The sequence below is a fragment of the Lepidochelys olivacea genome (assembly GCF_965140295.1).
Source record: "Lepidochelys olivacea isolate rLepOli2 genome assembly, chromosome: 5".
NCBI lineage: Eukaryota > Metazoa > Chordata > Testudines > Cheloniidae > Lepidochelys > Lepidochelys olivacea.
Genome location: NC_140415.1, coordinates 40052552 through 40068612, shown reverse-complemented (window position 1 = coordinate 40068612; position 16061 = coordinate 40052552). Strand labels below are relative to the sequence as shown.

At 42.1% G+C, this 16061-nt stretch overlaps 1 protein-coding gene across 4 annotated transcripts in view; it reads right to left on the bottom strand.

Moving 5' to 3' along the window:
• The window catches only part of KIF2A (kinesin family member 2A), a 92307-nt gene that overhangs the window by 55649 nt on the left and 20597 nt on the right, over positions 1 to 16061 (bottom strand). For all 4 annotated transcript variants that reach the window (XM_084627948.1, XM_084627949.1, XM_084627950.1 and 1 more), the window contains exons 2-4: positions 4303 to 4397; positions 3485 to 3604; positions 2893 to 2947 (exon numbers count right to left, since the gene is read on the bottom strand). In XM_084627948.1, the coding sequence (XP_084484074.1) occupies positions 2893 to 2947; positions 3485 to 3604; positions 4303 to 4397 (270 nt within the window). The remainder of the gene's footprint in view (positions 1 to 2892; positions 2948 to 3484; positions 3605 to 4302; positions 4398 to 16061) is intronic.

The window sequence follows — 16061 nt, the reverse complement described above, 5'->3', positions numbered from 1 at the left end:
TAATGTTTTACATAGATTTATGGCATGATTTTTTTCAGAGATGTTAAACTGTACCCATGACAGATGCTTAAAACTATCCCTTTTTCAGCTGGCCAAGTTCCTGTAAGTATCACAGAAATAGTGGGTTATGAGAAGGGATTTGAAGGAGGAGAGGGCAATGGTTTGAGTAGCAGTTTGGAGAGGACAGTCCACGCATGAAAGACAACATGAAATTAGAGCATGAAGACAACTGTGGGAGCAGCAAACACATGGATGGCCAAACAAACACTCCCCTGGTATAGTTGAGAGGAAAATATGATAAGACATCAGAGTTCCAATTCATCAACAAATGGAATCTAGTTTACAGTATCAATCAACTTACTGAACAAAATAGTATACTGACACAAAGGCTTAACGGAATGACCAAAAAAGGAAAAATTCTTAGGGTCAAAAGGTGGAGGATAAGACGTACAGCTCCCATCACAGTGAATGAGAGTTGTACAGCTCTCCTGCAGCAAGCTGAAGTTACTACTGTGCAAAGGCACATAGACAACACTGACAATATCAACATTTGCAGAGCTAGATTTATAAATTGTTTCATGATATTAATTTGCTTTTTATTTTTAAAGGAAGGATGCAATTAAGTGTTTTAAATTTAGGTCAATCAAATTAATTTAAAACAAGAATTCTTTCCCTCCCCCGCCAATACACACTGAAATTTTAATTTTCCCCTTTTTATTCCAATGGATGTCTCTGCCTGGGGAGGGAGAAGGGACAGAGTGGTCCCAATTGCCCATTAGAAGATTCTGGAAGTTTATGATGCAGGTGCCTTGAACCCACAAATAGGAATATGCAGAGATCACTCAAAATTTTTAAGTTAAATCATTTAACAAAATTGTTCTAATGTATTGTCAGTAAAAATTAAATAATTTTAACACAATTGAGAGAACAAAAGCACCCTTAACTAGATAATATTTTTATTTTGGTATTTTTTAGGGACTTTATGCATCACATATTTATTTATCTAATAAATATATGTTTTTAAAAACACTCTTTTGTCATATTTCATGATTTCATGCTGTGTTAACCCCTTCGTGCTGGACAGAGGTGCTGGTAGATACCCTAAGCTAGCGAGCCTGCACCTATTCCTCTCCAGGTTGAGCATTTTCCCCCTTTGTTTACGTGAGTCCAGAAACTCCTGGCACAAAACCCAACAACACACAGAGGGGTATTTCAACTATTTATATAAAAGAATGTAAGGCAAGGGAATGGGTACAGAACAATGGGATGGAATATGGCTGGGAAACTTAAGGGAATTCAACAACAGCACAATCCCTTCCCCCACCTCCAGAGGTGCCCAAAACCTTCACTAACCACCCCGCCCCCGGAGGCCTCTAATCCCACTAGCGGTGCACACAGAGCCGAGAGGGGATAGCCTGGTAAGGTATCAGTTCTGTGTCTGCTCAGTCTGGGCCTCCAGCCTGATGAGGTACAATGTTCCCCGGGGGCCTTCACCTTCTCCCAGGACACACACAAGCCTAAGCGCTCGCCACCACCCCCAGCCCACCACAGTACCGCTCCCAAGGCTCTCACACATTTGCTCTGCATGCGGCACAGTCCTCCTTGCTTTCACAGAGGCTGCCCACAGTACTACAGCCAAGATTGCCCCTCACCTTCCGGGCTCCTTCCAGCCATCCCGGAATCCTCCGGCTTCTTGCCCCTCTAGGCCATTGAGCCTCCAGGACTTGGCTGCTCGCACTTGGGCGCCATCTGCTGGCTTTTTACAATACATTCCTTTGTGCTTTTGATTGTTGATCAATCCAGAATTTAAATACAGTAGTCACTAAAGTAGTGATACTCAAATCTCAGTGATTCAGGAGCCAAATTAGCAATCAGTATTAATCAAAAGACCCACAGTAATGTGAATTCATTGTTTCATTAATTAACTAATTGTAGCTGATAAAATAATACTTGGTCTTTTTTTTTTTTTTTACATACATATATATATATATATATCAACTACAATTGGTTAATAACATAGTAAAAGCATCCTGATTGGTTAATAATTAAATCACACAATATTTTATACCATGGGCTGCAAAGAGCTGCAGGAGACACATTAAAGAGCCACTTTGCAGCTCCTGAGCCTCAGTCTGCGTATCACTGCTCTAAGGGCATGTCTACACAGGGACAGAGGCAAGTTCAGCTAAATTAACTGAAGACATGAATCTGAAGTGCATTAAACTCCTGTGTGGATGCTCATAATTCAAAGGTAAAGTGACTTTAGTTCACTTTAGCTTAATTCACTCTTAACTTTCCTGAATGTCCTGTAGACATGCTTTTAGAGACTATTTAAATACTGAATTGAGGAACAAACAAAAGTAGTATCAAAAGCACAAAGGAATGTCTGAAATGGTGAAATATGACAAGAGACTGTTTTAAAGAATATATTTATTAGATACATAAATATGTAAATACATAGATGAATAAACTATAGACATGCACTAAATCTCTTATACTGAACTTAGGCCACGTCTACACTCTAGGGACTATAGCACCAAAGCTATGGTATCATAGCTATGCCAGCATAACCCCACAACATAGACTCAACCTACAGCGACAGATGATGTTCCCACTGCATAGGAACACCACCTCCCCAAGTGGCGGTAACTAGGTCGATAGAAGTTTTAAGTGTAAATCTGGCCTTATATATAAAACTGATTACATACTAACTTTTTAAAAATACATTATCTTAATAGTTCCAGTAGTTACTCCCCCTGTCCATTAAATTTAACATGGCCATGTAATAAACCAAAGAGAACATATGATACTAGAGAACTTTAAATAAAAGTGTCCGTTTAACATTTTCACTTTCTTGCTTTGTGGAATGGAAAGATACAACTGATTGTTTACCTCTGTTGTCTCTGGCAGGAGTTTCATTCTTAATAGGAGCCACAGTCCGTCGATTCTATAAAGAGAGAAATCTCTATAATCTGTTCACTTTATCACCTCTTTTGTAAGCTGTAGCCCAATCTCTGCTTACTTTCAGTGAACAGAAGTAATCACAGATATCAGCATGGGGAGGTGGTGCTGCACAGTCCCTCCCAGCAGCACGTATGATGAAGAGGATACAGGATGCGAGCTAAATGTATCATTTAATAACCTCCAAAACCTTCTCTAAGACAAAAGGTCCAAATATCATTTTCCTCAAGGTATACAAACATTTCACAATAAAGGTCACAAGCTATATTTAGCAAGTTTAAAGTTGGTTCCAAGCTAAGAAATTCACTCAGTCCCCTTTGTAAGATCATTAAGATTAATCGCTGATTTCTTCTTTTTCCAGTTCTGCCCTTCAGAAATCTCTTAAGTTTTTTCATAATGAATACGGATTTCTAAAATATTCCTGAATTGGCTTATAATTCACAGACATGAAATTCTTAAATATTGCAGGTAAAATACTAATATGAATGGGACAACAGTAATTTTAATTGAACATATCACCAACCTTCACAATTTTGTTTACTTTGGCTGAAGGAGTGGGAGGTGGTGGAGTCTCTGGGCTCGGTTCAATATCTTCATCAGGTGCAAGATCTGGGTTAAGTGAGAATATACTCTCCAAGTCAATCTGTTAAGAGGGAAAAAAAAAAAAAAAAGACGTTCACACTTGTGAGTCTGCTCAAGCAAATTCACCCATCTCTCTCTTTTTAAATTTACACACAGGCCAGCAGACACCTTTAGTGATTTTAGTCCATCATTCATTTAGCTTTGTAAACTTAGATACTTCGTGTATCCTCAGCTAAAGAAAATTTTGAACAATTTTGGTCCTCAGGTTGCCTGAAAATTATATAAATAAAAGAAAGCATCAATAGTCTGATCTTATTATATTGCAAAAAGGAGTTTTTCTATTCCCAGCTCTAACACAGGCCTTCTAGATGACATTATGCAAGTCATTTTCCTCACTGTGTCTGTTTCCCCTGTCTGTAAAATGGGGATAATGAGACTGACTGCCGGTGTAAAGAACATTGAGATCTATAATGAAAAGTGCTACATAAGAACTCAGTATTATTATTCTAGAAATGTATACTCAGGAAATAAACTACAGCACCACAGAAACTGATGTCATTTGTTCTGTGGTGCACATTAAACAATATCTGGAACCATGGAATCACAATTTAATTTAAAAAACAAACATTTTCCAGTAGTTTTACTGTATGAACTAATTCAGGTTCAAGATAAAATAACAGTTTTTAAAAAGAGCATTCCAATAGTCTTTATTCTAGAAAAGTTTAAAAAAATAGATAAGTTCTAAAATATTTAGTGTACCTCTTTGCCTTTAGTGTCTCCATTTTCAATCCATTCAACAGTAACGCTTTCATTATCTTCATTGAGAGATGTTACCATAGCTTGATGTATTCGACCTAGAAGGGAGACATTAGCACTCATTTATTAGCAGTTATGGAATTTTCCCTGAAGTTATTTTAGTCCCAGTCTGCATCCCAGAAGTTTTGATTCTGATCTTGCAACTTCCCTCACAAAAAGATATGTAAGAAAAGGAAGTAGTTCCAATTTCCCCCAAACTCTTCCAAACAAAATGAATGTGGACAGTTTATTTTATTTCTATCATGGTAGTGCCTTGATAGAACTCATTGAACTAGGCACTATGCAGATTTTTATATAAAAATAGACAATCCCTGCCTCCAAAAGCTCACAGTGTAAACAGACAACACACTGAGACCAAGGCTGAGCCCACAAAACTAGCTTGTGACAAGACACTAGTATGCACAGAATCATAGGAGTTAAAAAATTAAAATCTGACTGCTAATTATGCAGGAGAGGTGCAATCTGGCAAACTTTCTTGGCTTAGAGGGGTTTCATTAGCAGTTCCTGTTTTGTGATCCTTTCACATTACCTGTGTGTACTCTATATAGTCAAGATAAACATATGTTTCTGACAGCTTTTTTGCAGTCTTCTATTGAGTTCCTGAAATAGGCTCAGAGCTCCCTGAACAGCTTTTCTGATGCCCTCAGTTGAAAGGGAATGGATAAGCTAGTCATCCAACTAAAATGGAGAGGATTTCATCATTAGCATCACCATCAGATCGGAAATATCAAAGTGCAAGCAACATGAATTGGTCATTGTTGAAGAAGCAGAGGTTTTGTGGATATGACTTTGCAAACAGCATGTAAATAAATCTTCATGAAGTATATTGAGACAGGAAACATTTTATATGGAGACAAGGACTGAAGAATTTTCATCATGAATATTTAGTGTACTACAAATTGGTCAACTGAGCTTGTAAGGCAATACACTCAGCTTGATGGCATTTGTCTGTCTATAATCGGACAACTTTGAATGTTGCATCAGATGAATTCCAAAATTTCAGGGATTGTTTACACATCAATGGCCAGAATCCTATTGATTTTGAGGGAACTGCAAGAGGAAAAATGAGGGACACATGGAGGCCCTGCCATCGTTTAGTACAGCCACAACTTCAAGCACCTCTGCAATTGCCTGCAGATCAAACTGGGTAATGGTACCCATAATGCCTTCCAACGTGACAATATCCCATCTCCATGCAATCTCCCAATATAGTTTAGCTTGTTCAAACCCTAAATAACTTTTCTCCCAGAGAAACAACAATGGTGGGGGTGGAAGAGAAGTGGGGGTTGTGCATACAGTGCCCCTGGCAGGGGGGGGAAATGGGAAGCACACAGAAACCCTAGCAGGGGGGAAATTGAGGGACTGTGGTATGGGTGTGAAGGTAGAGAGAATAGGGAGCATGTGGCAGGGGGAAAAGAGAATAGGGAGCACACAGAGACCCTACCACAGGGAGAGAATGTGGGAGAGAAGAATGGCAGGCACACAGAATCTCTGGTGAAGGATACTGGGGGATCCTACTCTGGGAGCTGGGGGTAGGTACACTGAGCCCCTACCATGGGTGGGAGGTGGAGGAAGGGTGAAACAGAGGACTGACACAGAGCCACTGACATGGAGGGAACAATAGGAGGGAAGAAAGGATGCAGAAATGGGTTTGTACAGAGCCACTGGCATGAGGGGGAGATTGCAGACCCTGGTATGGGAGAAGGGAGAATAGGCAGTACACAGAAGCACTGGAAGAAGAAATTGTAGGGAGTCCCTGAAATAGAGGGAGAATGGAGGAGTGCACAAAGCCCCTGATGGGTACAATGGCTAGAGAGCCACTTCTTCCAGACACCGCCTCCCGCTCCCGCACACCCCCCTCTATTTTTGAGAGAAGTCATAGACAATGAGGTCAGAAGGGACCATCATGAGCATCTAGTCCGACCTCCTGCACAATGCAGGCCACAGACTCTCACCCACCCACTGCTGCGAAAAACCTCTCACCTATGTCTGAGCTATTGAAGTCCTCAAATCATGGTTTAAAGACTTCAAGGAGCAGAGAATCCTCCAGCAAGTGACCCATGCCCCATGCTACAGAGGAAGGCAAAAAACCTCCAGGGCCTCTTCCAATCTGCCCTGGAGGAAAATTCTTTCCCGACCCCAAATATGGCGATCAGCTAAACCCTGAGCATATGGGCAAGGGTCACCAGCCAGATACCCAGGAAAGAATTTTCTGTAGTAACTCAGATCCCACCCCATCTAACATCCCATCATAGGCCATTGGGCCTATTTACCATTAATAGTTAGTTAAAGATCAATTAATTACCAAAATCATGTTATCCCATCATACCATCTTCTCCATAAACTTATCGAGTTTAATCTTAAAGCCAGATAGGTCTTTTGCCCCCACTGCTTCCCTTGGAAGGCTATTCCAAAACTTCACTCCTCTGGTGGTCAGAAACCTTCATCTAATTTCAAGTCTAAACTTCCCAATGACCAGTTTATATCCATTTATTCTGGTGTCCACATTGGTACTGAGCTTAAATAATTCCTCTCCCTCTCCGGTATTTATCCCTCTGATATATTTATAGAGAGCAATCATATCTCCCCTCAAACTTCTTCTAGTTAGGCTAAACAAGCAAAGCTCCTTGAGTCTCCTTTCATAAGGCAGGTTTTCCATTCCTCGGATCATCCTAGTAGCCCTTCTCTGTACCTGTTCTATGTTTAAGAAGGTTGAATTCAAACTGGGAGACCAGAACTGCACACAGTATTCCAGGTGAGGTCTCACCAGTGCCTTGTATAACAGTACTAAAACCTCCTTATCTCTACTGGAAATACCTCACCTGATGCATCCCAAGACCGCATTAGCTTTTTTCACGGCCATATCACATTGGTGGCTCATAGTCATCCTATGACCAACCAATACTCCGAGGTCCTTTTCCTCCTCTCTTATTTCCAACTGATGCGTCCCCAGCTTACAACTAAAATTCTTATTAATCCCTAAATGCATAACCTTACACTTCTCACTATTAAATTTTATCCTATTAGTATTACTCCAGTTTACAAGGTCATCCAGATCTTCCTGTATGATATCCCGGTCCTTCTCTGAATTGGCAATACCTCCCAGCTTTGTGTCATCCGCAAACTTTATTAGCGCACTCCCACTTTTTGTGCCGAGGTCAGTAATAAAAAGATTAAATAAGATTGGTCCCAAAACCGAACCCTGAGGAACTCCACTGGTAACCTCCCTCCAGCCTGACAGTTCACCTTTCAGTAGGACCCGCTGTAGTCTCCCTTTTAACCAATTCCTTATCCACCTTTCAGTGTTCATATTGATCCCCATCTTTTCCAATTTAACTAATAATTCCCCATGTGGCACAGTATCAAACGCCTTACTGTAATCTAGGTAAATTAGATCCACTGCATTTCTTTTGTCTAAAAAAATCTGTTACTTTCTCAAAGAAGGAGATCAGGTTGGTTTGGCATGATCTACCTTTTGTAAAACCATGTTGTATTTTGTCCCATTTACCATTGACCTCAATGTCCTTAACTACTTTCTCCTTCAAAATTTTTTCCAAGACCTTGCATACTACAGATGTCAAACTAACAGGGCTGTAGTTACCCGGATCACTTTTTTTTCTCCTTTCTTAAAAATAGGAACTATGTTAGCAATTCTCCAATCATACGGTACAACCCCTGAGTTTACAGATTCATTAAAAATTCTTGCTAATGGGCTTGCAATTTCATGTGCCAATTACTTTAAAATTCTTGGATGAAGATTATTTGGGCCCCCCGATTTAGTCCCATTAAGCTGTTCAAGTTTCGCTTCTAGCTCAGATATGGTAATATCTACCTCCATATCCTCATTCCCATTTGTCATGCTACCATTATCCCTAAGATCCTCATTAGCCTCAATAAAGAGTGAGGCAAAGTATTTGTTTAGATATTGGGCCATGGTAGAACAGACCCGGCCAAGCCTTATAAAACATATCCTCCAAGGGATACTAAAGACAAAGATACAACACACAGGATCTTCCATGTTAGATCTTCTGCACAGAAAAGCTTTTTCAGAGTTTTTCTGGCATAAACTCCCTTGCATCCACACACAGTTCTTTTTTCGATTTTTTTGGCGTCCTTTCCTGCTTTAATTAATCTTTCTGGAAACAACATAATTTTGTTCCTGAATGAGTTATACTAGTATAAGATCTGTGTGGATACATTCCTATTTCAAATTGATAAAACCACTTTAGGCACTTGTCTTACTGCCAACCCATACTGTACTGATTTACACATGGACCCACCTGTCTGTTTACCTGTGTGCCCTCCAATGCTCAAAGGATCATCTTGACTAGCTATCACCTCCCTGTTTGGGAGGCACACACTTAGGCGCACTCATTTGCAATTTCAGTTTGTGACAAGTATGCATACCCACAGTCCATCATAGTAGCCAGGCCCTATGCTTCCATGTGGTCCAATCCAGAGATCCAGGACTCCCTTGCCCTCAGGGGGACAAAAGCGTGTCCAGTCCCATCTTTATAGGAGCCATCAGAGTGTGACAATCTATGAGCAGCTATGGAGCAAGTGCAGAAGAAGGGGCACTCCCGGGACATGGCCCAGTGCAACACCCAAGCTAAGGAGCTCCAGCAGAATTATGAAAACACATGGTACAAAAACAAGCACGCTGGTAACACTCCCAGCAACGTCCATAGTATGAGGAGCTGGACCAACTTTTGTGAGGAAGACCACCACAGAACCCTGCTGTGCAGTGGACAGTTTCAAAGGCACCCAGCTGACCACAGACCCCGGCAAGGAGGAGATTTCCCTGAACAGCCACAATCTCTTCAGCACACCTAACTCCAAGCCAGACACTTAGGCAGAGGTAGCACTGGAGAGGACCCCTGAGAGCCAGGCAGTGACTCAGCCTGACTATACTGCAGAGGGGACCTCAACCATAAGCATTATGTGCTGCATTACAGTAAACTGTCTGAATACTGACTACATAGAGGGATTTAAACAACTTGGTTCCTGATACCACCTGGGAGCTGAGAGTAGACACAGGCCTCTTTCCACCTGCTCTCCATTCCACCCACTCCCCCAAATGGCATCAGCTCCAGAAGCTCAGAAGAGTTTCTTTCCCTTTATGTCAAATCCCACAACTATGGAATAAGTGTCCTCACCCCCCTTCCCGTTCTCCTTGATGCTCCCTCTCCCTCCTGGCCAATAGCAGGTCTCTCTACCCCTACCCCCTGCTCAAGATGGTGGCACCCTGTGGGCTAAAAAAAAAGAAAAAATACCAAATGCATTGTATAGCAGGCATATTTATTGTCACAGCAGACAGAGAAAGAGAAAAGGCAACAGGAAAAGTAATTTGGATGACAGTCTGATCAATGTCCTGAGCTTTTAGCTATCTTTACATTTACAACATGCACTGGATTATGAGGAAAATTCCCCAAATGGGGATACAGAGATACAGAGTGTATAAGGCATTGGTGGCTACACAAGTTACAGAAGCCCATGGTCATTTTCAGTCTGATCCTCAGAATCATTAAACCCTTTGCAGAAAAAGGGGTTCAGACCACTCACTGAAGAAGTCTACCTCTTTTGTAGTGCACTTGGTGCTGATCTGTAGGTGTTATACAACAGAATTCAAGGCAACGGCAGTGCTCTATTTTGGCACATTGATTGCAAGGCAACGAGTACTTCTTGCAGCTGCCCATATAGGTGGTGTTTCCCTTCCACTCCTGCACCAGCTGAGGGGCACCATCCTCATAAACAGCAGCACTCCCTATCTTCCCAGTTATCCCACTGCCTTTTTTAAATAGAACCCTCTCCATCTCTTGGGGACACCCCTCAGGGTAACATCCTGTAGTGTAGAGACAGCCTGCAGACATAACATGCAGTTACTAACCTGCCTCTTGGGGGGGACACCCACCCTCACACCTCCAGCTCCATATACCCAGCATTAGTACAGGGGACTTGTGTGAGGGGGAAATAAGTTGGAAAGTGTCTTACCATCTTCAAGTGTACCCCAGAATTGGAAGAGCAGAGGGGAAAGGAATTCTGAAATTGACAGGGGAGTGATATTCTATCACTGTTGGCAGGGAGACTAGTATAGAATGGCTAGTGGCTTTCTGTGATAGGCCCAACAAACAAAATAACAGAACACCACTAGCCATCACCTACAGCCCCCAACTAAAACCTCTCCAGCGCATCATCAAGGATCTACAACCTATCCCGAAGGACGATCCCTCACTCTCACAGACCGTGGGAGATAGGCCAGTCCTTGCTTACAGACAGCCCCCCAACCTGAAGCAAATACTCACCAGCAACCACACACCACACAACAAAAACACTAACCCAGGAACCAAACCCTGCAACAAACCCAATGCCAGCTCTGTCTGCATATCTATTCAAGAGACATCATCATAGGACCTAACCGCATCAGCCACACCATCAGGGGCTCGTTCACCTGCACATCTACCAATGTGATATATGCCATCATGTGCCAGCAATGCCCCTCTGCCATGCACATTGGCCAAACGAGACCATCTCTACGCAAAAGAATAAATGGACACAAATCTGACATCAAGAATTATAACATTCAAAAACCAGTAGGAGAATACTTCAATCTCCCTGGACACTCACCAACAGACTTAAAAGTGACAATTCTTCAACAACAAAAAAAACTTCAAAAACAGACTCCAACAAGAAACTGCAGAACTAGAATTGATTTGCAAACTGGACACCATCAAATTAGGCCTGAATAAAGACTGGGAGTGGATAGGTCACTACAAAAACTAATTTCTCCCTGCTGATACTCATACTTTCTTGTCAACTGTCACCTTGATTACATTGGCCTCATTAGCACTACAAAAGTGATTTCCACCGCTTCTTGTCAACTGTTGAGAATAGCCCACTTCCACCTTAATTGAATTGGCTCGTTAGCCCTGACCCCTCCCCCCTTGGTAAGGCAACTCCCATCTTTTTATATGCTGTGTACTTATACCCCCCCACTGTATTTTCCACTCCATGCGTCTGATGAAGTGGGTTTTAGCCCACAAAAGCTTATGCCCAAATAAATTTGTTAGTCTCTACGGTGCCATAAGGACTCCTCATTGTTTTTGCTGATACAGACTAACACGGCTACCACTCTGAAACCTGTCACCATGCAAGATAGTATAGAACAGTTACTACTTGTATTGTTTCTCTGTTCTGTTAGCATCTGATACGATGCAGCCCACACAGAGAGGGGCATTATCAGTTGCTCAACACCCAGCAAACCTGTGAGGGAAAAGAAAGAGGACAACGGAGGACTTTTTGCTGATCTCATCACAGAATCCCAACAGAGAAGCAAAAATTTTATACTCCAGGATAAAAATGAAAGGACAGGGAGCAATCTAGGGAAACACATGGACAGAGAAGAGGACAGCCAGGAAAAGATATCAGACATATGGCATACAACTTACTAGAGAACATTGTATGTGAGCAAAGCATAACAGCACCCCAACCTAGCCATTTCATGCAGTCTGCCAAGAACACAATACTGAGACACCCCTTTCACTTCCCCATCTACAAGGACAGGCCTTTCCCATGCCATTCTACCCCCACAAGACAAAAAAAAATAAACAACTACAAGCCTGAACATTTTTACACATTGTGCCTCCCCTCCCCCAAAGATTAGTGCTCTCAGCACTTTAGGCATATCTGCCCCATTTCCACTAGTTTAAACTTTTAACAGTAGAGAGCACACAGTACAATCAATTAAAAAAAATCAGGGCTGGTTTGTTTGATTTAAAAAAAAAAAAAAAAAAAACTTTGCTGACTAATTTCATTGAGGTATAATTCCCCGTAATAACATTCATTCCTAGTAAAACAGTCATACAAATCATATCAATTTCCTTCCGTGACTCTGCGGATAAAATGCTGGTCCCCTGTCAAGTTGGGGAAATTTGTAGTGTTCAGAAAGCCCTAGAAGTCTCTCCACCTGTGCCTCCCAGCTCTCAGTGAGGCTCTCTCCCTTGCTCTCATAAATGTTGTGCAAAATACAGAGAGCAGTTATAAAATGAGACAAATATTTCTCAGACGCATCCAGCCTAGTTATGAAACACCTCCACCTTCCCTTCAGTCTGCTAAATGCACACTCTGTTGTCATTCTGCAGCTACTCAGTGTAAAGTTAAACAGCTACTTTCTTCTATCCAAGTGTCCACTAAAAGGCTTCATAAGCCAACAAAGCAGAGTTTGATAAGTGGGGTTTCCCAGGATGACTGAAGGAATCGCAACACTATTAATCCTCCACAGTAGTACTGAGAGCAGAAGTACAATTTTTCCAGTGCCTAAAACTGGTGTGATCCTGGGATCATGGACCTCTCCAGACCAACCCATGTTAATACTGGAACCTACTATGGTGATCGACTAGATCTTGCATCATCATAAAGAAATGCCTTTTTCTGTTCATGAACTCTGAAGCCTACTTTTCGGAGGTGGAGGGGGTTTGCAAAAAGAAAGGCATGTGGGGCCCAGTGATCTGGATACAATTCAGGAACCCCAACCATGCAAATTTATCAATCTCCTGTGCACTGTCCAGCTTTATGATCTGGGGCAACGGCATCTTCTTAATAGTAACACAAACCTCCATGACAGCAGTCCTCACAGTTGACCTGCCATCACTGAACTGGTTAGCTACTGATTGACAACAACTGGGGATGGCAAGCTTCCAGATGGCAATGGCCACACACTTCTCTGTACTAAGGGGAATTCTCAGGTTGGTTTCTGCCACTGTGGTATGTGCGCTACGCAGATCTCTAGGAAAGCAGCCTTCTGTAACCTGATGTTCTGCAGCTGCTGCTGGTCATCCCAGCTCTGCAGCACTATTTTGTCCCACCAATGTTGGCTGGCCAAGCCTAGAAGCAGCACTCCACCAAGTAAAGCCATTCCAGGAAAACATCATGCAAAAGTTAAATGCTCAGTTTCATCCTCCTCCTCCTCCAGTAGCATTCGCATGGCTTCAAGGAGACTATACTCGTAGCTGTCTCCCAACTCATGCAGCCAGACTGTCAATATCTCTGGAGCATACTGTTTGTATTAAATGTTGCCAGGATTGTGGCACTCAGCAGTACTTCCTCCACATTGCCTTACAGAAGTTTAAAAACAGTACTGAATTGCTAAAACTGGATACATTGTGGGATATCAGGAAAGGAATCATGGGAGTTTATTACCTTGATCTCAACTCCCAGAATTCTAGTAGGTTCAGGTGAGTATCCAATACAATATATCCTTTCATCCTAAAGGCTAAGTAAGTACGTATGTGCAGCTAATTAAATGTTGTCACACATGGAATGGAATACAGCAACTATTAACATTACATAACAGTACACAGTCCTTCAACTGAGTAGTGCACAGGTGTAGCTCCACTGAACCACCACAAGGAAGCCGCAAACATGCCGTGCATTATCTACTTAAACTGGAATTGGGCCAGGACAATGTGGCTAGTACTTCTGGGCAGGGATTGTGCTGTTTTATTATGTGTTTGTACAGTGGCTACCAAAAAATTACTACATAACATTAAATATTCAGTATGAAAATGCTAGGAGTTCTTTAATGACCAGATAGTTAACCAATTTCTTCTACAGCACACTTTTCCCCTGGGATGTCTTCCATGCAAGGCACAGACCAACCCTGTTTAGTTTAGATCTGACAAGGTTACATCCAAAAGTACAACTGCAAGCTTTAATCCCCCATTAAAAAAACAGCTAAGAAACTGTCTAATTCAATCTCCTTTTTTATCTGATTTTTCCCATCCCTAGATATTGTGTATTTACATTCTTCTACCCCACTTTTTTCTTGACTGCATCTCTCACCTTCCTGCTCCCTTAACTTTAATCTCTTCCACATCCTTGCTTCTGCATCACTCTCAATTCCACTTTGTTATGGCTGTTGGATTTCCTTCCATTTCCCAACACATCTAGAGCCAATCAACGTCGTTTCTTAAGTTATTCAGATAGGATTAGATAGTGACACAAGGTCTCCCTCTACACACTGGACTCAATTCACCTCTGCATCCATGGGGGTTACAGTCTGCAACCTCTTGCACTGCTTCTGCAGATGCACCTAAAAGGAGATTCCAGGAGGCCAGGCAGTGGTACCATTGTCACCCTCTGCCAGCCTAGGTCAGTTCTCCTCTCCAGGAACCACATTAGCAGAGGCTGCAAGGAAGATGTGCTCCCAGGAACTCTGGCCATGCCCTTCTTTGACCACAATTGTCCAATTTGTGGGCAGTGCCTAAGACTTTCTCCCCCTCCTTTCCCCTCAGCATAGCTTGCAGTGCCCATTTGGACTGTCTACACCCAAGGCCACAGCCCAGGTTTCACCAGTAGAATCCAAGTAAACTGGGACCACTGACTGTGCTTCTTCAATGCTAGCACAAATGGCAAGGGCACAAGCTTAAGCCTAAATCTGTATAGGCAATAACTAGGCTTTTTGACAGGGAAAAGTTTTACCAATTATACTGATATACAAGCGTAGAGTATGTGAGGGGGAAAAAATTCAGTGTAACCCAAGGTGTGAATTCAAACAGGTATAGTAATAGCAGTATAACTCCCCTGTGAAGACACACTTATTGCAGTATGAGTGTGCCTTTTTTGTTTGTTTGGATTACACCTCTTCACAAATGACATAAGCTAAAGTAAAAAAAAAAAAAAGCTACCCTTACAAAGAGACAGGAATGTCCACACAGGGTTTAAACTGGTATGACTATATCAGTTTAAATTCATATTTTGAGTTATATACTGAAGGTTTTTTTCCTGTGTAGACAAGGTCTAAGACTCATACATAGCCCTCCTTGCCTACCATAAACCTCTCACCATTCCCGTTGGTAAGCCGATTGCCGCCTGTAACAGGGACAGCCACCTCCTGAGCACCCCCTCATGACCAGACGTCATTCGCCACTGCTCTGCCACCAATTTCTCCCCTCTTCAAGGCCCCTTAACTCACAGACAGGTAATTAAAAAATCCTCCCCCTCCTTGGGTTCCATTTGTTGAGTCCTTATAAACTGGCCCTCCAGACTTCAACCCCAGTTCATTCACTCCCCCCCTTTAGGTAGGGAGTTCCCAGCCCTTCCTCCCAGAGCAAAGTCCCAATTCAAAGTCTCGCAGGCTTACTTCAGTACGGGTCTCTAGCAAAAAATCTTTGGCTCACTATCACAGCTTCCTCAGTCTCAGGGTATTCCCTGCAAGAGCCTTTTACACACTCCACAGTTTCTCTATAATTTTCTCAGTTTTCCCCCTTTGCTCTTTATACGACAATCACCCTGATCTCCTCCACAAGTAGTTCATTCTGTAATCAGGGTTGGCTATTCCCATTCATTAAGGGATGAGCCACCCTGTTACACCCCACAACAGAAACCTCACTATAACAGCAGACCATCACAGCTATGTTCTTATAAATAATTTCCCGGGACTATTTGCAGGAGCAGGCCTACCTGTAGGAACAAAATAAACAGAGACAACATAGTCCTAATCTATTTCACTTGCTCTGGCAAGCACCTCTAGGGAAAGTCTGGTGAGAGACAACAGGTACAGTTCTCCACTAGATTTTCATACACATTTAATGACCTGTAACAATTTGAACTCCTGCAAAAGGATTTTCTTTCAAAACTGGTTTAACTAGTTATCTGTTTTCTTGGTAAAGTGAGTAATATCTGTTTTTGTTTGTAAAGGCGTTATC